Below are 20,336 nucleotides of genomic sequence, written 5' to 3'. Positions count from 1 at the left end.
TTAAGAGAGAATGTAGAATATCTCATTACAAACTTAATACATGATTACATGTTGAAAAGATAATATAGTGGGGTAAATAAAGTATGTTACTAAAATCCGTGTTCTTTCTTTCTTTCCTTCTTTCTAGGGGAATGGGTGAGCTAAATTTTATTCATACAGTGAAATACTTTTCAGCAGTGAAAACCAATTGGCTTCTTCGTTTTACGTGAAAGCCACAGGCTAGAGAGGTCACCCGAAATGACAAATGCCACTCATATGGGTGCTAGAAAATCTGAATCTTGTGTCCAGGACTCCTGGAATCTTAGTGCTTAGGAAACAAACAAACAAACACTTTATTTTGAAACAATTTCAAATTTGCAGAAAAACTGTGAAAACAGTACAAAGAACTCCAATATATCCCTTAACCAGATTCACCTTAAAAAAATTTTTTTTTGCCACATTTGCTTTGTTATTCTGTTTACATCTATGCATATTTTTTTTTCCTGAACCATCTGTAATCCCAAGATGTAGGGACTGGACAACCGTGTGTCTCCGCCTTGTGGCCATATCTGGAATTACATGTCCTGCTTCCCAAGCGCGCCATGCTTGCTCAGGCTGGTCTGGCAATGCAGGAGGTATTCTGTATTTTCCAGGTCAGTGCAGCTAAGAAGGCAAAGGGCCTGACACAGGGGAAAGGACAGGAAAACTCCTGCTCAGCTTTGCAGTTCCTCCACGCATCCCCTCCTTGGATGTCACTGGGCTGAAAGAACACACGCAGGAGAGGGACCTGGAAGGGACGGCCTCACGGGGAGGCAGCTGCTTCTGCTTGGCGCTGCCCGGGGCCCCTGAGAACTCCCAGACCCCAACATCTCTCCTGCCCACCTGTCAGGGCACCTGCATTCCACCCGAGGGGGCATTTAGCTGGATCTGCAACCTTACCAGATCAATTCCTCTGGGGAAACCTGGGAGCCTCTAGGGCAGGAGGGATTGGGCACAGAGTCCTAAATGAGGCTCAAGATCAGCTGGGGGTGAGGGAGGGACAGTCTCTGGACTTGGCTGGGACTTTGCGACTTTCCTTCTGAAAGGTGTAGGGCTTTTAATATGAAGCCTCTGTCAGCTACGCTGATGCAGCCGGCCGTGGGAGTGGAGGGAGAGGACAGGGACCCAGGCTGAGGTCTAGGACTCTCCCAAAATGCTAGAGAAGGAGGGAGTGAGAGTCTTCTAACCCCAGAACCAAGGAAGTTCTCACTTTTACCTGGACACCAGGTCAGGGGCCACCGCAGTGCCAAGCCACATCAGTAGGCATCAGCAGCCATCACGGTCACCGTGAATGTGCAGTCCCTGCGAGTCCCTGAGGGACACGTGGCTTCTGGCCACTTCCAGCCTGAGCCACGTTTCAGCTGGAGTCCCAGGCTGCTCCTGACACCCCAGCTGCCCGGAAGTCTCCCAAATGGTTGGAGTGAAACAGCCCAGCCCATGAATCCCATCCACCTAGTGCATGGCTCCGCCCACACAAGCAGAGATGCTCAGTGCTCTGGAGCAGCCCGGAGAACACAAGCCTGGGGACAGAGCTTTAAGGGGTTGACTTCAGAAGGAACCACTCTCGGGGGAGGGTGTAGCTCAGTGGTAGAGCGTATGCTTAGCATGCACAAGGTCCTGGGAACAATCCCCAGTACCTCCATTTAAAATATTAATTTAAAAATAAAGAAATAGACCTAATTACACCTCAAAAAAACCAAAAAAATTTAAAAAAAAAAAAAGAAGGAACTACTCTTCCTATAAATATCTGAGGCAAGTCCTCCAGTTTCAAATCCTCACTGGCAGAGACAGTGCAGCCTGGTCAGTGATTAAAGAGACCTGGACCGGGTGTCAGAAAGCGGGAATTCTGTCCTTGCTCAGAGTTATGGGAAGGTGGGGCTGACAGGGGTGGGACAAGCACGCAGCATCCTTTTCACAGTGTAAAACCTGAGGCCCAGGGAAGTGAGGGCGTGCACCTGAGTCCGCGCGGTTTGTGCAGAGCCTGGATTCTGGACCCGGCTCTAAGGAGACCTGAATCAACTCTTTGTGCTGAATTCCTCCATCTGTGAAGGAGGCTTGAGACTAGATTTGGAAACCAGCCGGAGCTGGTGGTAAGGACGGGTGGGATGGATGATGTAGAAGTGGGGTCTGAGCTGTTAGAACGCGGTGCATGCGCGTGTTATGAAGCATCAACACTGACTCATGATGTAAGTTCCCTTTCCCTCTTCTCACGTCTGCCCACCACAAGGCCGATTCTTCCTGACCTCCCTCTGTGGGCTCTTCTCCTCGCTGGTGAATTTTAGAGTCAGCAGAGCAATTTAATGAGGACACACGGGGGTGATGCTGAGATGAGAGGAAGGAGGACTGTGAGGATTTGGAGCCCAGCAGACGGGCGGATGCACTGGTCCCTTCGGGGGTCATTTTGCCTCAGAAAGCGGGCCAAGGAGACCCTGGTTTCATCTGGTTGGACCAATCCCCCCAAGTGCATTTGGGGCTGATGGAGTTAGGAGATGAGGCAGAGACAGTATTCAGAGGTCTCCTCCTGTTGCATCACTTTGGTGAATTTACCCAGTCTGGTCCTCATCTTTGCAAAACTAGAGCCCAGACTCCATCCAGACGAGCAGAGATGTCCAGGCTCCATGATGACTCAACTCAAGGGATTTATTTTGGAGACGCTCCCTTCCAGGCACCTGAATGCCTTGACCCCCATGTCCAGGCATGCTTCAGTGCCTCTCTCCAGTTTTCCGGTCTCAGCCACTGAGAGGTTGCCTGAATCATGAACAGGCAGAAAGTAGCTCATAAGCTTGGGCTGCCTCTAGTGTCCCTGCACCGGAGGCGCCTCCTTCTGCAGCCAGGCTGGCCTCAAATGCCCCTCACTGCCTCTTTCCTTCAGTTCCATCTCCAAATATTCTGCTACTGGCGTCACGTTCTTTGTTTAGAATAGAGTTTCTCAACATTTGCAGTATTCAGGGTTTTTTTTTGAGTGATTTAAGATATGATTCACATACTATAAAATTCCCCCTCCCAAAGCATACAATTCAGTGGTTCTTAGCATGTTCACAAAGTCGTGCAACCACCGCCGCTGTCTAATTGCAGAATATTTTCATTATTCCAAAAAGAAACCCTGTACACATCAGCATCACTCCCCATTCCCCCTACTTTCCTTCCCTCAGGCCCTGGCAGCCACTGATTACTTTCTGTCCCTATCGATTGACCTATTCTAGACACGTCGTATAAATGGAATCATACAACATATGGCCTTTCGTGTTTGATTTCTTTCACTTGGCATAATGTTTTCAAGGTTCATCCATGTTGTAGTGTGCCTCAGTACTTGGCTCTTTTCTATGACTCCGTCATATCCCATTATACGGATAGACCACATTTTTATTGATTCATCAATTAATGGACATTTGGGTTGTTCACAGCTTTTGATCACTGTGAATAATACTGCTATGAACTGTCATGTGCAAAGTTTCACGGAGACGTTTCTTTTCAATTCTCTTGGGTCTACACCTAGGGTTGAATTACCTGCTCATGTGGTACCTCAATGTCTAGTTTTGTTTACCGGTATTTTGGATGAGATAAGTCTTTGTTGTGAAGAGCTGTCCTGTACGTTGTAGGATGTTTGGCAGAATCCCTGGCCTCTACCTAGGAGATGCCAATGGTACTCCCCACCCCAAATGCTCACCTATTGTGACAAACAAAATTGCCTCAGACATTGCCAGATGTTCCTCGTTGTCTTGTCCCTGGTTGAGAACCTCTAGTTTAGAGGGTTCATTTGGCTTAGTGAAGTCAAGGGGGAGGGTATAGCTTAGTGGAAGAGCGCATGCTTAGCATGCATGAGGTCATGGGTTTGATCCCCAGTACCTCCAGTTAAATAAAAAAATAATAATAAATAAAACTAATTACCTCCCTGCCCCCCAAAAAACAAAACAAAATAAAGTGAAGTCACGTCATGACCTTGGTCCTTTGGGCCTGGAAGACATTCCATGGGTCTTTCTAAATTTCCTCTTTCCCTGTCCTCCAATTTAAATTAAGTTGAGTTTTAATTTAAGCTAACTTGTCCTCACAGAGTCAGGCCCCACTCTCGTGCTGACAGCCACGCCATTCTCTATCATTTCCTCATTCCTTTCTTTACCGTCTGTTTATTTACGGCCTATGGGGCACCAGGTGCTGTCCACACCCGGGCGGTGGGGAAATAACAAGATAAGAAGGTTCCTGCTTCGCAGCGTTCCTCTTCCTCCTTCTGCTCATCGCCACCGATAACAAACGTCTGCTGCTACCTGCCATGCGGAGGGAGGGCTCAAGTGTTTTCGAAATTTAAAATGGGAAGCCTGCTAGAAGCGCTTACATCTATGCCCTCACTGTACACGGGACACCGGGTGGACAGGAGGGAAATGAGAGCACGAGGACCACCGTCCCCACAAGGATGTTCCCACTACGGGATTCCTTTGCTCCTGGAATTCAGGATTGGGTCCGTTCCTCCTGATATAGTCAAGCCCTGACTTCCTTAGGGTCCCTTATGAACCCAGTCTTGTCAAATGATGTGCAAATCCAAGGTGGTTTTTTTTTTAAGTCTAAAAAGTTTATTTTTGAGTCTAAAGGGCTTAAGAGAGTTACTCAATAAAGGAAAGACTGGAAAATCCTTATAGCTGCCATCTGCGGCACCCAGATGGGGAGAGAGTGTCGGCTTTCTATTATCCTGGTGGTATAATCTGTGTTTTTTCCCCCACTGCTGGTTTGTGTGGGTGGCAAATCCCAGCATGTCAAGGGCCCACGAGAAGTGCTAATCACCAGGCGAAGCACCAGAAGACACACCCAGAGTCCCCCCAACTCCTGTATGAACTTGAGGGTCAGGTGGCCTCTATGGAAATGATCACTAATGGGAGGTGATGTCACTGTCAGAGGGCAAACTAGATTCTACGGCCACGGCCACGCACAGAGGACCTCCTGACTGGGGACCCTGGGCTGTGCCTTGTAGACGTTCTTCCTCTTCCTGCTCTCAGGTTTGTGCCGGCAGTGCCACATCGTTCTTTGGCTGATGACACTTGAGGATGCCCTGAAGTTCGGACATACCCTCCCTGGCAACAGGGAGGCGAACTGAGCTCAAAGTCCTCCAGCACTTGAAGGCCAGTTATTCCCCGATAAATCTAAAAGATTTAGGCTGCTGAATAAAGTCTTAATACTTTTTTTTCAACCAGGGCCACCATCACCTGGGTTTATCCCTAGAACCTGGAAAGGCATCATGGCTTATGCAAGACTCGAGCTGTGAGGAGCCTGTACCCTTATGGAGCCTCCTGTTTGCAAAGAGGAAATTGCTGTTGCCCTGGAGGAGACTGACCTGGGCAAGTGAGGAGAGGAGGAAAGGGTGAGGTTCCCAAGGCTGCAGCCCACAGAGAAGTCCCGGCCGTGAGGGGTGGGTGAGAGAGCAGGGAGTTCATCATGTTCGCATAAACCGAGGTACAGGGGTTCAGGAAGACTCAAGACAAGCCAGAGAACAGAGGGTTCTGTAGGAAGGCTCCTGAGGCACACACCTCGGTCGCCGTCTACCCAACTTCCACTCCCCCAAAGTGGAGCGCCATCTTGTCTGGGTGTGGTGGTCCCAACTCTCCTCCAGTGATTGGGGTAAGGTGGGTCTGAACCAGCCAATGAAATCTCAGGGGGGACCTGGTAGTTAGGACTCCGGAGATGTTTCTCAGAGAGGTGGTCTGATTTTCCTTCTCAGAAGTCCTGAGTCTGGGTGTGATCACTGTTTGTACACATTCCCTGGGGGAGAACCAGCCACAGGATGAAGACAGAGGTGCAGAGAATAGGAAGGAACTCGCAGCAGCCAGCCCCAAAGGCCACACATACCAACCTAAAACCCAAAACAAATAGTTAACGGTGAAACCTGGAGGAAGCTGTGGCGGCTGTCAGCCATATGCCCTTACAGGGAGGCCAGTCTGAAGATGAACTGTAGTCTGGGGAAACAATAGACTCAGACTGAGACAGGAGGGACAGGCGTGTGGGCACAGCCATCCAAGGAATGACACAGCAATTAACACCGAGATGGCGGAAGACTTGACCCCCAGAAGAACTTGAGCTTCCTATGCTGTTGTAATACATTAGCATGGTAAATGACACGCCCGCAGGTGCCGTGGCAGCTTTGAGGCTAACCATAAAGGGTCGGACAGAGGGCGGTGGCCCAGCTCCTGGGAATCCTAGCCCCTTCCCCAGGGTAATTGGAATGGTCCTCCCACTTGTTAGCATAGGAAGCTACCAAGCCCAGAACAACCGGCCACACTGAGCAAGCCTCGCGGCCACTCTCGCTCCCTCCTCTTCGGAGACCGCCTTCATTCCCTCTATGGAGTGTGCGTCTACTTTTACTTTAACCTGAGCACCCAAGCCCTACACCTCATGGCCTTTCTCTCTCGCCTTCTAAAACAGCCTGCACTCTATGTAGTATGCATCTCTCTTAATAAACGTATCTTTGCTCAACTGTGGTTCGCTCTTGAATTCTTGCCTGCACAAAGCCAAGGGCCCACACTTGGCCTGCCACATCCCCAGGACTCAACCGAGACCTGGGACACGGCCCTGCTCCCGCCCCACACTCGTGTTTCTGGAATCACTGGGAGGGAAGGTGCAGCGGCTCATGGCAGCTGCTGCTCAGGGTTGATGGTGGGGAGGTCTGAATTTGCCAGAGAGGCCATCTTTCTTGTTCCGTTCTTATTGCTAAACACAGAGGCACATCATAGGAAACTCAGTTCCCAGCTCTGAGTGTGGACCCAGGTGGCTCATCCTGGACACTTCCACCTCAGCTTTGTCTCCACCCAGCTATGTCTGCTGAGGCATCCGAACCATTACATCCTTCTTAAAGAGAAAGTGGCTTATCCCTCAGAACTGAGGTATAAACCAGGGAGCTAATTCCCGGGGGTTCAGCTTTGTCTTGGGGACCAACTTAGAACATAAGATTTTTTTTTTCATGTACTTTTTGTTTTACCTGCCAAATCAAACTCCTTTTTGAGTGAGTGTGTGTGTGTGTGTGTGTGTGTGTGTGTTTAATAGTCACCCTATATTTTTTAACTGAAGTACAGTCAGTTACAATGTGTCAATCTCTGGTGTACAGCACCATGTCCCAGTTATGCATATATACACATATATTTATTTTCATATTCTTTTCCTTTAAAGGTTATTAAAAGATATTGAATATGGTTCCCTGCGCTATACAGAAGAAACTGGTTTTTTTAAAAAATCTATTTTCATATGTAGCGGTTAACATTTACAAATCTCAAAGTCCTGAATCTGTCCCTTCCCACCCCCTTTCCCTGGTAACCTTAAGAATGTTTACTGTGTCTGCAAGTCTGTGTTTTTAATGACTCCAGATCCATTCTGGTCTGCCTTCGGGTGATTTTATGTGAATTTGTGTCCTTTGCAGGAAGCTAATGCCTTGAGGATGCTGTCTCACTGCCCAGAGCCTCCAGATCTCCTCTCTGGTCTCTCAGAAAGAGCTCTAACTCGGTGTGGTCCTGGCTTCTGCAGAATCTGTTTACTTTTGTGAGAAACTTCCAAAATATCTTAAGGGCGGTGGTACCACTTTGTTTTCTCATCTACCATGTGCATAAGAGCTCCTGTTGCTCCGCACCCTCACCAGCATTTGGTGTCGTCAATGTTTTAGGTTTGAGTCATTCTGATAGACGTGTAGTGGTAGCTCATTATTGTTTTAATCCCAAGCTATACTTCCTACGTCATCTCTGATGGAGGCTGAATCACCTTCACAGGTGACCCTGTGACCTCCCTTCTCAGCTGCAACCTTCTTCTTCAGGATGAAAGGAAGGTAGTTGAAAATGAGAACGTGCTCTTGGATTCCAAGTCAAAGGTACAGAAGGAGACAACAGGGGGCTCTCCTCGTTCATACAACAGTCCTTGTGCACCAAAAAGGGTGCCTGGATTTAGCAGGTACTTTAATTACGTTTGTTGAATGGATGAATGAGTGGATGAAATAGTGAGGTAATTAAGATCCAACCTGACTCCAATCCCATGCTTTCCAGGGAACAGTAACCCTCTCTCCCCGCAAAAGGCCATCATCCTTGGAGTTCCCACTGGACAGGGGTCCTACCTGTTGGGGGCTAAGGCTGACCCCCACACTCAGGACACCTCTTGTCCTGGCCATGCTGAGCTGTCCCCAGTCAGGGGTGATTCGTGACTGGCAATAGGTGGGTAGGGTCCTGGTCAGGTCTGAGGTTCCCAAGCTCAGAAAAGGTTTGAGGGAAGGTGAGGAGCAGGTGCAGAGCTGGAGGAGATGGCGCCTGGCAGCAGACGGCACTCTTCCGGCAAGGGGATGGGAGAGTGGTGCTCAGAGAAAGCCCAGGACCCAGGCCCCCTCCCTGAGTTGAGGGGGAGCCCAGGAGAGCCACCAGAGCTGCATCTGGACCCCCAACCTGGGAGGAGCATTGCCGCCCAGACTCATGGGGGCAGGGGTCTGCAGGTCAGGCCATGAGGATCTGGGAAGCCCAAGGCAGACGGAGCAAAGCCATGCAGACAATACAGCCATGGAGAGCGAAGCTTCAGAGGATTGTTGAGGAAAAGTGCTGGAAACTTACTCCTTTAGACTCATTTACTAAGAAAACTCCACTCAGGACACATCCAGAAGAAGGGCCCCCAGAGCCTGGCTGCTTCTGCCCTCGACCTGCCGCTTTCTCTTGGCTCTGGGTGAGCTTCCTCTGTGCTCGTGCACCTGCTCAGAAGGCCCAGGAATAGAGACTCAAGGGGAAGAAGCTGCACTTTCCTTTAAATGGAGCAATTGCGGGGTGGAGGGTGTATCTCAAGCGGTAGAGCGCGTGCTTAGCGTGCATGAGCCTCTGGGCTCAACCCCCAGCACCTCCTCTAAGAACAAACAACTAAATAAGCCCAATTACCTCCTCCTGTTGCGGAAAAATGTGTTACAGCTCAGTTGTGACAGCAACCTGGATCCAGGCGAGAGACCAAGCAGCACTCAGAGAGATGGAGAACTCAGGTTTATCACACCAGCAGGCCCAGAGGAGTTAACACTCCAAGCTCTGGATCCCGTCTACAGGTATACACAGGCTTTTATAGGCTGCCAGTTTTACACTTTGCAACATCATATGCAAATAGAGTATAACAGAAGTTGACCAACCAGGAACAAGCTTTGTAGAAATAGACCAATCAGGAGTGAGAGAAAGTAACCAATCAGGAGTGAAGGAAGTAACCAATCAGAAGTGAGCTCAGGGAACCAATAGAATTTTAGGGGTAAGTAAGCCGTTTCAGAAGCAAAAAGTGAGATAGAGCCTCTGGGCCAGGGAACCGGATGGTGCTGGCAGGAGAGTAGTGGCCCTGCTTGGGGGTCCTGCGGGTCTTTTTATGGGGCTTCCCACCTCACCCCTACTAAAAAATAAAATTAATAAAGAGCAATGGGCATCCACTGTCACCATCTCTCTACCTCTACTGACTCTTGGTTATGAAATGCGCTAAAATCACACATGAAGAACCATCTGAGTCTCCAGCTGTTTACGGGCCTCTGCACCAGGCTCCTAAGGGAGACATGTCAGCTGGAAAACGCTGTCTTCGCTCTAGCGCTAATTCATCTCATTTCTATCTTTCTCCCAACCCTGAGCAGTGGGCATATTAAGCAAGTTTTGCTTGACAGCTTTCAGCGGAAGCCAGGGGAATTCCCAGAAGCATGTGCGCGTGTGTGTGTGTGTGTGTGTGTGTGTGTGTGTGTGTGTGTGTGTGTGTGTGTCAGGGGTGGTGCTGGGGACAGACGGGGGCACCTATGCCAGTGGATTTTCTTTGATGACGTTATGAGAAGTTAACAACCCGACCACAGTATCTCCGACGAGATGAGGGACTTCGTAAATATCAACAGTAAGGAACTGCGGGAAGCCACTGGCAATGGGTGGGCAACCGCCAGTGGCCCCCTCGCCCCTCTCTGGCTTTGCCCCCTGCAGAGCTGCTGTGCCCCTGAGTCTGGTCGGGTCTTTGGGAGGCTGGATCCAAGTATTCACAGAGCAGGTGCCTCTGGAGCTGGTGGACTGTGCACCCTGGTCCCCAACAGGGCGACTCAAAGAGTCTGAGTCTGGCTCAAATTCTGTCCTTTCTGGCACTGCGGAAATTTCAGGCCAGTCACTGCCCAGAGCCCTAAACCAAGTGCAAGGTGCGAGAAAGTTTCCCATTGGCTGAAGGACAAAGAGAGGGGATTACAGCATCCTTGGGAAATGGGGTGGGGGTGGGGGGGCTCCAGCTCCCATCTGTGCCGGGGACTGGAAGATTCCCTTCTCCTTTGTCTCCAGATGAGGCCTTTTCTGGTGGCCTCTTAAGGCGGAGAACCAGGGCCCAGCTCTTAGGACAAAGGAGGACACGTGGACACGTCCTCACAGGTGTTCAAAGGGAAACATTCCACATGGACCCAGGGAGAAGAAAGGGGGCTACAGGGGCTGGATCGGGGGCAGGAATGGGAGAGACTGACTAAAGGGCTCAAGCTTTCAGTCATCAGGTAAATAACTCTGGGGATCTAAAGCACCGTGATTACAGTTAATAGCGCTGTGTTGTGCACTAGGAATTTGCCAAGAGGGTCAACCTTACGTGTTCTCACCACATCAAAAAAAAAAAAAAAAAAAACTAACTAAAATTAAAATTAAAATAAATAAAAAAGCTAACTGTAAAGTGATGGATGTGTCAACCTGCCTGTGGTACTTGTTTCACAACGTACATGTCTATTAAATCATCATGTTGTGTGCACCTTAAAAATCACATTTACACCTTAAGTACATATAATTTTTATTTGTCCGTGATACCTCAATAGAGCTGGGGAAAAAACCATAGGGAAACATTCCAAACGTGTGTGTTCGCCTGGGTGTGGGTCAGGGGCTGCATCTCAGATGGACTGTTTCTCCTCACGTGAAGTGAAGTTCCCTTTGGTCCGAGGACCACGACCCATGTGACACCAAGTGACCAAATCCCTGGGTGTCACTGCTGTGAGTGAGGCCTTTCAAAGAGGCCTCTTCCCCTCAGACTTCTGTACTTATTAAGATGATTTAAACAACTTCATTTAAGAGAGGCAACATTATTTCCCTCAGACAGTTTTCTTTCATCTTATTTAAACAACATTATTGAAAAGAGACAACGTCATTTAACCAGACAGCTCTTATAACCACCCCCCCTGACCTGGAGGTAGTTTCTGAGACCCAGCGGCCCCACCGGGGATCCCAGCAGTCGTGCTGAGGGGAGAAGTGAGGGCTGGACTCCCGAGTCACAGCCCCCAGGAAGCCCCAGTCCCTGAGAGGTGGGAGGGGGGCAGGGAGCTAGGGGAGCCAGGATAGAGGAGGAGGACGATGGGGAAGGATGGGGGGGGAGGAGAGAGGAAGAGGGGGAGGAAGGCCAGCACTGGGCCCCTCCTCAGCCCCATGTACCCAGAGCATCACCCTCCCTGGGCAGAGGGGCCATCCAACCTCTCACGACCCAGAACCAGGACTCTCCACAGAATCACCCTCCTTAGGGTGTGTGTGTCTGTGTGTGTGTGCATTGGTCAGGGTTCTTATGGGCACAAGCCATCAAAACCCAATTTGACAAGCTTAAGAAAAAAATGTTTAAAAACCCCACGTATCAGAAGTTGAGACCTAGAGCATGGTTGAGCTGGTCTCAGGCATGGAGGGAACAGCTCCAGGCAGGGCTCCCCCTCTCTCTTCTGCATCCCTGTTGCTTCTCTGTGGGCCTCGGTCTCCGGTTCTGCATCCAAGTTCTTCCAGCAGTAGGGACACAACCGTCTGAACTTGGGCTCTATCCCAGCGGCTCCCGACGGTGCGCCCCGACCCCCAGGCGTGGGGTGGGATGGAGGGGGTACTTGCTACCCAAAGAAGTGGGAACGAGGGGCTGGCACTCCAGCTGGCAATGATGCATCGGAAGGGCCCTGAGCGCTGTCCTCAAGCTAGACAGGGCAGGGCAGGTGTCTGGCCAGCCTCCAGGGTCCCCAGCCACAGTCACTGCATCCTGACCGCTCAGAGGTGTTTCTTCCACGGCCCGTGTCTCCTCTGGAAAGGGGGTCCGGGGCTGGAAGTTTCTGCTCATCCATCAGTGTAAGGTTCAGTGGGCCAGAGGACAGGTTTGCATAGATGGGCTGTCCCCATTGCTCCTCAGGGTCCCTCTGAGATCCCTTCAGCCAGAGGATGATACCAACCAAGACGAGCAAGATGGGCACCTTCACAAACGCCAGGAGCACGTAGTGGGTCCTGTGAGAGCGGGCAGAGTGGTCAGAGCCCTGGGCCCCTCCAGGCCCCATCACCCCAGAGCCCTGACACCGGGGTGCCTTGGCCGGCTTAGCAAAGCCTGTGACCCTGGACCTGCCAGCCCCACTCCCAGGTCTTCCCCGACAACCACCAGGGCTCCTCCGAATAACCTCAGGCTTTTGGTTTCGCTCTGTTCGAGGCCCACCTTTCTTTCTAATTCACCTTTGTCCGAAGCGCCTCTCAGCTCAGCAGAAGCACCGACAGGTCACCTACGACTGGCTGATTACCTGCCTGTGTGACTCACGGCTCCCGCTAACGCCAGCTCCGGGTTGCCAAATCACCCTCCCTGCTGACTTACATCCTGGAGATTTATGTCTTGTCTCCCGGGAACCACTAGGTCATCAGTGCTTTTTGTTGACAATCGAACGGGCGGAGGATGCTGGCAGAGGAGAGGTCTGCAGAGGGGTTTTCTGGCCAGGCGAGCACGGGAAGATGGACAATGGGGAACAATGTGGGCTTGACAGACACGGTGGCCGGACTTTGGGCCTTGACTCTGACTATGCTGGGCTCTGACATCTGGTGACCGCACAGGAGTCCCCAGGCTTGGCTACTCCAAAGGAGATGCCCCAGGGAGGGGCAGGAGAAAGGACCACAGTCACTCACCTGATGTAGGAGATGGAGGACATGGCCAGAATGCTGTTGGCCGTTGTCCCGGAGGGCAGGCTCTCTGATGTGTTCAGAACAGCTCTCTCTATACACAGGCAAAGTTGGAAGTTGGCCACAGGTTATCGGCACAGACTGGGGGCTTCGTGACCCCCTCACAACGCCACCCCCGCCTGCCCGCCCTCTCGGGAGCCCCCCTCCCTGGATCAGGAGACTTCATCTCTTTGGATTCAGCCCCTCCAGCTTTTCCCCTTTCTGTCAAGTCATCTGAATCACAGCACACGTTTTCCCTCATCATTTTCAGGTGTGACAAGAAGAAATAAAAGTTAAGCAGAAGGAAGCACTGCAGTTTATTCCGGGGGGGGGGGGGGAATCTTTTTACACCCTCTCCACTGACCTTGTAAGTAGGACTTTTAGTTGAGGGTTGGGGGGAGGGGGGAATCCCTGGTCCTTTCTACTCAAACAGAGCCTGCACACGGCTCAGGTAAGACAGTTCCGGGGGTGGGGACAGCTCAGTAGTAGAGCACGCTTACCATGTACCAGGTCCTGGGTTCAACCCCCAGTACTTCCCATTAAAAAAACTAAAAAAAGTTAAAAATTTAGAAGGAGGAAGGTATAGCTCAAGTGGTAGAGCACACGCTTAGCATGCACAAGGTCCTGGGTTCAATCCCCGGTACTGCCTCTAAAAATAAATTAATAAATAAACCTAATTACCGCCCCCCTCAAAAAAAAAAAAAACCCTTAAAAAAAAAAAAGAACAGGTAGTTCTGGAAATGGGGCATCTAGTTATTGGGGTGGGTAATGAAGTGGGAGGACTCCGGAGGGCTGGTGACTGAGAGGATCCATTCCGGTGAAATAGTGAACAGTGGCAGTGATGGAGGAAACATCTTTATGGGAAACTATGAAGATGGTTTATGTGAGCAGCCTGGTCCCCAGAGAGGAGAGGCACCAGCAATGCTGGAACAACCCTGAGTTGTCCAGGTTGCTGGGGCTCAGCACTGGGAACCCCTGGGTTACCCCAGATGCCCCTTCCCCCCTCCATGTAACGACAGGTCTGGGGTGTGACTACCAGAGGTTGACCACCTCCTAGAGTGAGGCCCTGGGACATCACTGCACGTGCCTCGGAGAGGCCTCAGGGATGGGATGGGGCAGCTGCGCTGGGCTGCTCCTCTGTCTTGGCTCCTCCCACTTCCTTCCCATCTGTCTGTCTGTCCCTCGTTCTCTTTCACACTTGCTCTCAGGCACTACCTTCTACCCTTGGAGAGGAGCAAGGCAGAAGCCCTCACTCTTCCAGTCCTGAGCAGTGTACATGAGGCAGTTCTTACCTGGGACAATGGTCACTTTAATTTTTGCCCCAAGGTCAGTTCCAGTCTTCGCAATCCCGCACCAGTAAGTGTCGGTGTCTTTCTGTCTGAGCTCCAGCATGGTCACCATGAGCACGCGGCCTTTCTGGTCGTCCCTGATCGACACATGGTCCTTCTTCACTTCTTGCTCTGATCCTTCGGTTTGGACGAGGATCCTGCATGACTCCCACCTTTCTCCTCGGCACCACCACTTCCTGTAGGTCTCCCATCCTGGGTCATAGCGACACTGAATGGTCACGGATCCCTGCTCTACGCCTTGCACGGACTCTGGGCCTTGGATGGAGAAATAACCTGGAAAAAAGGATCCTGAGTTACAGCTCCTGCCAGCCTGAGCCAGGACACACTGATGTCCTTCCCGGCCAGCCCCCAGTCGATGCCTCACGTCTACCTTCTCCTTTGTCCAGTGTCCCAGTCCCCACCAGCTCCCTAGGGGACGGTGTTCTGGCCCATTTGGTTCCCCCTCTCCCTACACCTGCTCACGGCATCTGATTTTCTGACACTTTTTCCTTGTCTTCTCAACACTGTTCTCGCTGGCCTCCTCCTTCTTCTCCAATGCCTCTGCCCCCGAGGTCTCTACTGATTTCTCTTCTCTTCCTCTGTCTTTAAATCTTAATGTAAACAGTAGCATGTTGATAAATATTTAACAACCAGCCATCTGGGGGGAAAGTCTCCAGTCTGGCACATTTTCCAGTTTCCACAGTATAAATTTTCCCACCATGGCTGATTTCAGGCTACCAACACGACGTCACTGGACACAGAGGTGGGAAGAGATGTGTCACATCTGAGCCAGTGAGAGGCAGCGACACCTCTGGGGAGCCCCGAGCTCTCCCTCCAGCCTTCATCTGGTCTGACTTTATTGTAACCCCACGGAGTGATTTTCCACTCCCCCGCCTAGATGCTGATGAATCCCAAACCCATATTTGTAAGCCAAATTCCCCCTCTGCCATCACTGTCCACAGACAGCTCATCTCAACCAGAAAGGGAATGAGCTCTGGACGTAGGAAGACATATCTGCCACAGACTAGTTGGGAAACCTTGGGTAAGTTGCTTAATCTCCTCGAGTCTTTCTTCCTTATTTGTAGAATGGCTTGCAGGTTGTCATGGGACTTGGATGGGCGTTGAACCCCAGACATATGAGGGCTGCACCATCAGTGAGAGCCCATCAGTAGGACCTCATCTGGTGCTCAGATGGTGAGAACAGCATCGGGGGGGGGGTCCCCAGCTCCACTGCGCCCCTCCTCCAATCCCTTCTGCATTTCGCTGCTGCCAGAGTTTTGTACCGAAACTGTCCCCACCTCGTCCTCAGCATCGCCTGCTGTGAGCACTTAGACGTTTATCAGGACCTCCCCTACAGCCACTCCTCTGTGCCTCAGAATGATTTAAAATGCCTTAGTTTGGCATTTAAGTCTTTTACAATCAAGATCCAAGTTCTCTGCCCAGTGCCTCTTCCTGCCCTGCCTCCCACTCCGTCCCGCGACCCCGCCCCACTTTCCTCTCCCCTCGCCCCATGCGCCCCCCCAGGCAGCTGTGTCATTGCCCTTTTCCACCCCCCGCCAGTCTATCGCTCACCCTTCAACATTCAGCATTCAATCTTTGCAGCATTAGTCCCCTTCCCAACGGGAACGGCTTCCTCTCTTGGCTCCACGCCCCTCTGCAGGGACCTGAATGCTGCGCTGGTATTTTGTCATTCTTAGCAGTGTTTCTCTCTGTCTCTGTTCCAAAGAGCAGAGATCCCGTGTTTGTTTGTTTGTTTTCTCTCTATCCCACCCCCGCGTTTTGCACAGTGTCTAGATCCTGGTCAGTATCAATAAAGTTTATGATTGTTTTTGAACAGAAGCTGGTCATTATGATCTGGGACATAATCATTTCAAGGCTAGGGTTAACTATAATTTCCATGCCAGTGGGAGACAAAGCATAAGGATGCTGAAATATAAGGATGCAATGGTAAAGGCTGGAAACAAATCCAAATGCCACCAATGGGAGGCGGGGCTAATAAATTACGGCCCATCCATAATAAATCACGGCTAAAAGGAAAAGACAAATCACCCATACGACAAGAAAGATGTCCCAGATATATTATGATCAGGTTAAAACAAGTTGCTGAACAGAGTATCTGTGATACCATTTCTGTGGTTTTTCTAAAGCAGGTGCACAGGGTAAAAAATCAGAAAATACGTGTTCTGAATTTTTACCAGTGGTTAGTGTTGAGATTGGGCTTTGGAGGGGGCGGTGGATTTCACTTTCTAGATCACACATTTCTATTTTGTTAAAGCTTTACAATATCATTAACGGATAAAGCAATAATTTTTTGAATTAAAAAGGAGGTGATTAGGAGACGGATTGCTAAAAACAGCAATTGATGTAAATTAAAATCTAACACAGGGGTGGGCATAGCTGAGTGGTAGAGCGCATGCTCGGCACCCACGAGGTCCTGGGGTCGATCCCCAGTACCCCCACTTAAAAAATAAATAAATAAACCCACTTACCTTCCCCTCCCCCCCAAAAGAGAAAAAAAAATCGAATGCAAGAATCAGCAGAGAGGGTCATTTTTTACCCCTTAAAAACATGACACAGCTATAGTGGAAAGCAGAGGTTCAACACAGATTCTATTTGCCAACAATCACGAACAGCAGGGAAGAGATGCTGCTGCTTTGAAAAAGAAGTTTCATTAATCCCAGCTTCAGTCATTCATTCTGACAGCAAAGCACTCACAATGCGATGGGGCTTGTTTTTGAAAAAATAGGTGGGAGGCTTTTATAAACACACATTGTGATGGATGGAACTCTTCGCTGGGTTTATGTGTGTTCGGTTCGAAGGAAGAGAGGGAGAGAAATGATAAGACCGCGGCGAGCTGGGAGCAGAGCTCCAGGGAACGGGGCTAATGGGTTTTAAAAGCACAAGCCGGTCTGAATGTCAATTTTTTGTTTTTGGGAGTCTGAGATATAAGCTTTCTCCTTCGTGTCAGTCCCGAGGGAAGGTTTGCCTCGTGTGGAAAATCCCTGCGTGAACAGTCCTGTCTCAAAATCGAGACAACGTGGATCTCCACCCCTGGGCTGACCGCAATGACAAAATGACACCTAAAATGAGGCAGCCACGGGGGCGCTCAGAGCAGAGGTGCCCGTGGGGCTGTGGGACGGGTCTGAGCCCGTCTTAGTTTGCACTTAAGGGGCCAGGGTGGCTTCTGGCGCCCCTGAAAATTCTTGCCAGCCCGAGCTCGGGAGAGTGATTTCTGGGGTACAGGTCTGAATGACAGGCCCCTGGTCATTCTTGTAACACTTTCCCTCGTTGAGAGAACAGGGGTCTCTTCTTCCACTTGCAAACACTTACTAAGCGCCTGCTGTATGCCAGTGACTGCGTCCCTCTCAGGGTTGCTGGGGGATTGGGTAGCCAAGCAGACGAGAGACTGTCCTCCCGGAAGCTGGGACTTTCTGGCTGCTCCCCGTCCACCTTCTCTCCTTTCACGGAAGTGACCCCAGTGGCTATTGGTGTCTGGAGGTGAAAACTTGGTGGGGTGACTTTTTTTTTTATCCTTGACTAACTTCACCCCCTGCCCACATTTTTTCAGCTTTGAAGGTGGAGGGACCCCCATCCCATCTCTGCAGCACCCACCCTCCCCGAGACACAGATCAGCCTCGGTGGGTCTCAGCCTTCAGATGTGTGTGTGGGGTGTGTGTGTGTGAGGGAGACTTGTGTAAGCCTGTGCGCACGTGTGTTTAACTGTGTATGTGTGTGTTTGTGTGTGTGTGAAGTTGTGTGAATGAGAAAGACTGTGTGTATGTGTGGGACCGTGTAAGTGTGTGTATCACTTTGTGTCTCTGTGAGTGAGTGTGTGTGTTGTGCCTGTGTGTGTGCACGTGTGTGTGGACGGATGAGTGTGACTATGAGTGTGTGAGAATGTAGATGTGAACGGGGGTGTGAGTCCCTGTGGGTGTCTGTATTCACCTCCATTGTGTGAGTGCGTTGTGTGAGTGCGTGTAGCAGGGTGTGATACCCTTCTTCTTGGCCTCCAGGTGAGCTGGATGTTGGGATAAAGAGAGAACAGATGGGGGTCCTGGAACTCAAATGCAAAGCTGGAGCCCTAGAGGAGGTGCAGACTTTCTGCACCGCGGTCCTTTGGGAATTCTGAGCCACTCGGAGCCCCGCTTAATGAACGTGGCCATCCCAGAGAAGCCGCTGCCCTCGCAGCTGGTCTACGGGTGGCGTCACAAGGTTTCTGCATCATCAACGAAACCAGCAACGGCAGTGTTACTTAGGGGGAAGGCCCACAGCCCTCATCTGCTTGTATCCATGTGAATAGAGGAGTCCTGTGTCATTAGCACTAGAAGGGCTCAGGGACCCCCACTCACACCAGAAGTCCAGGTCTTAGAACAAGGAGGGACTGGCCACGTCCCACGCCCCGGTCAGGACTGGAGCTCGGCTCTCCGATTCCTTGGCTGTGCTCTTTCCCACGGTCCCTCAACGGACCATCTGTATGTGTCAGGTGGTCAGTCCCCAGGCCTGGAGAGAAGGCTGTGTGACCCACACACACTGCACACATGGTGTGAACTCCCACACTGTCCCCTCGTGTCCTCTAAGTGTGGGCAGTGGTTTTCCACAGAAGAGAAGCCCCTCCCATCGCCCACTTAGGTCCCTGAGCAATTTCCTCTTCAAAAGTCTCAGTTCCAGGGCATGATGTCCCGGGTCCTTCATAATCCTGGCTTTCAAGTTCCCAGCCTCACTTCCAACCAGTCACCCCAAGGCTCTCTGCAAATGGAGAGGTCCCTCTGCACAAACCCACTGTCCTTTCTCAAGCTGCTGACCCTTGGCCATGCGGTTCCCTCTCTTGGGAATGCTTTTCCCGCTTGGCTCTTTTTTTTAATTTTTTCCCTGCTCCTCTTTGAATGGTCAGTCCTAGTTCTCTTTTCCCTTCATGTCCTCAGAGCCTGATGCATGCCTGGCATAAAGAGGCCCCCAGCACGCTTTTGCTGAATAAATGAACGAAGCTGCCTCCCATTTCCCCCATGTGACACCTCTCTCAGTACCGGGCCGGACCCCACCCCCACCCCCGACCCCCACCCTAGCCCTGCCCTGACCGCCGCACTCACCTGGGAGGCTGAGAAGGAGCAGAGCGGGGGGCAGCCACATGGTGCTGCCTCCCAGGCTCCTCGCCCCTCCAACCCGTGCCCACGAGTCACACTTGGACCCCGGCTGGACGCTCAAAATTCTGTCTGAGCACAGGTTTGTACCCTCGGCTTGTCCAAACTCGCCTTTGAGCTTCTTACTTATTCACTTCCTTTTATACAGTGAGTATTTCCTGCTTTTAATTATTCAGCAAAAGGAGGGTTGTTTTTTAGCAGGGCTGGGTCATAGGGCATGAGATTTTGCACTAGGTAAGAAAGAGGAAGCAAAGGGGCTGTGATGGGGAGGGGGGCGGAGATGTGTCCACAGAAGGGTCAGAGGAGGGGGGATCTGGCCTGTCAGGCCTTTGGTCCAGGGGGTACAACAGTCTGGGTGCCAATTCCGGAAATGGTTCTCCAAGACAATAACGGGTCCCAGCATCAAAGAACCACCCCCAACTCAGGGGTCAGGTGAACATGCTTGGACACCTGGCGATGCATTTGTTCAAAGGCCCTTGTTACAGCCAAGTGCACGAAGTGCAGGCTGTGAGATGACACAGACCGCAGCTCCACAAGCACCTCTTATAAGCTGTGTGACAGTGGACAACTTAGCCTTTCTAAGCCTCAGTGTTTGTATCTGTAAATTGGACTAATAAGAATTGTTAAGGGAATTAAATGAGAAAATGTACGTGAAGTTCTAAGGACAGAAAGGGTTAGCACTCTAATAACCAGGGTTATTATTAATAACCTGGGCAAGACTTCAGACACTAGATGAAGAGGAGGATAAATTAAGCCCAGGACAGGGGGCTGAGAGGAGGCTGGTGGACTGGGTTTCCTCACTAGTAATAAGACAAATTCTAACCTTAACCTGATAAAATTTAATTCCGATTGCTATAGATACAACCCAGTAGCTAAAACTGTTCTTGAAGAACAGTTTTGGGAGGCAGGTAAAGATATTTTGTCCCAGGTGTCCAGAGCCAACTGTGGAGGGAGGAGCT

General features: G+C 50.8%; 1 protein-coding gene across 3 annotated transcripts; it reads right to left on the bottom strand.

Moving 5' to 3' along the window:
* Window positions 1-10,753: 10,753 nt before the first annotated feature.
* LOC105104952 (CMRF35-like molecule 7) lies at window positions 10,754-19,508 on the bottom strand. Of its 3 annotated transcripts, none has more exons than XM_064495578.1 (5): window positions 19,327-19,484; window positions 15,812-15,954; window positions 14,204-14,533; window positions 12,879-12,966; window positions 10,754-12,218 (listed from the first exon to the last, which is right to left on the bottom strand). In XM_064495578.1, exons 2-5 carry the CDS (start codon window positions 15,819-15,821, stop codon window positions 11,918-11,920), a joined length of 729 nt encoding a protein of 242 aa, XP_064351648.1. In that variant the 5' UTR covers window positions 15,822-15,954; window positions 19,327-19,484; the 3' UTR covers window positions 10,754-11,917. The 3 variants fall into 3 exon arrangements, with proteins under 3 accessions (XP_064351648.1, XP_064351649.1, XP_064351647.1); XM_064495579.1 differs by lacking the exon at window positions 19,327-19,484 and adding an exon at window positions 17,570-18,509; XM_064495577.1 differs by lacking the exon at window positions 15,812-15,954 and having other exon boundaries at window positions 19,327-19,508.
* Between the last annotated feature and the right edge of the window lie 828 nt (window positions 19,509-20,336).

Source organism: Camelus dromedarius, chromosome 16 (assembly GCF_036321535.1).
Source record: "Camelus dromedarius isolate mCamDro1 chromosome 16, mCamDro1.pat, whole genome shotgun sequence".
Classification (NCBI taxonomy): Eukaryota; Metazoa; Chordata; class Mammalia; order Artiodactyla; family Camelidae; genus Camelus; species Camelus dromedarius.
Note: the sequence above shows the minus strand (reverse complement) of the source record. Positions and strands in the feature narration are given on the sequence as shown.

Excerpts from the sequence above, each read along its gene's own strand:
- LOC105104952 (XM_064495577.1), bottom strand. The coding sequence starts at position 19,366 with ATGTGGCTGCCCCCCGCTCTGCTCCTTCTCAGCCTCCCAG. Across the intron at positions 14,534-19,326 it reads GCTCCTTCTCAGCCTCCCAG|GTTATTTCTCCATCCAAGGC; the intron begins GTGAGTGCGGCG and ends CCTTTTTTCCAG. Across the intron at positions 12,967-14,203 it reads TAAAGTGACCATTGTCCCAG|AGAGAGCTGTTCTGAACACA; the intron begins GTAAGAACTGCC and ends GCCTGTGTATAG.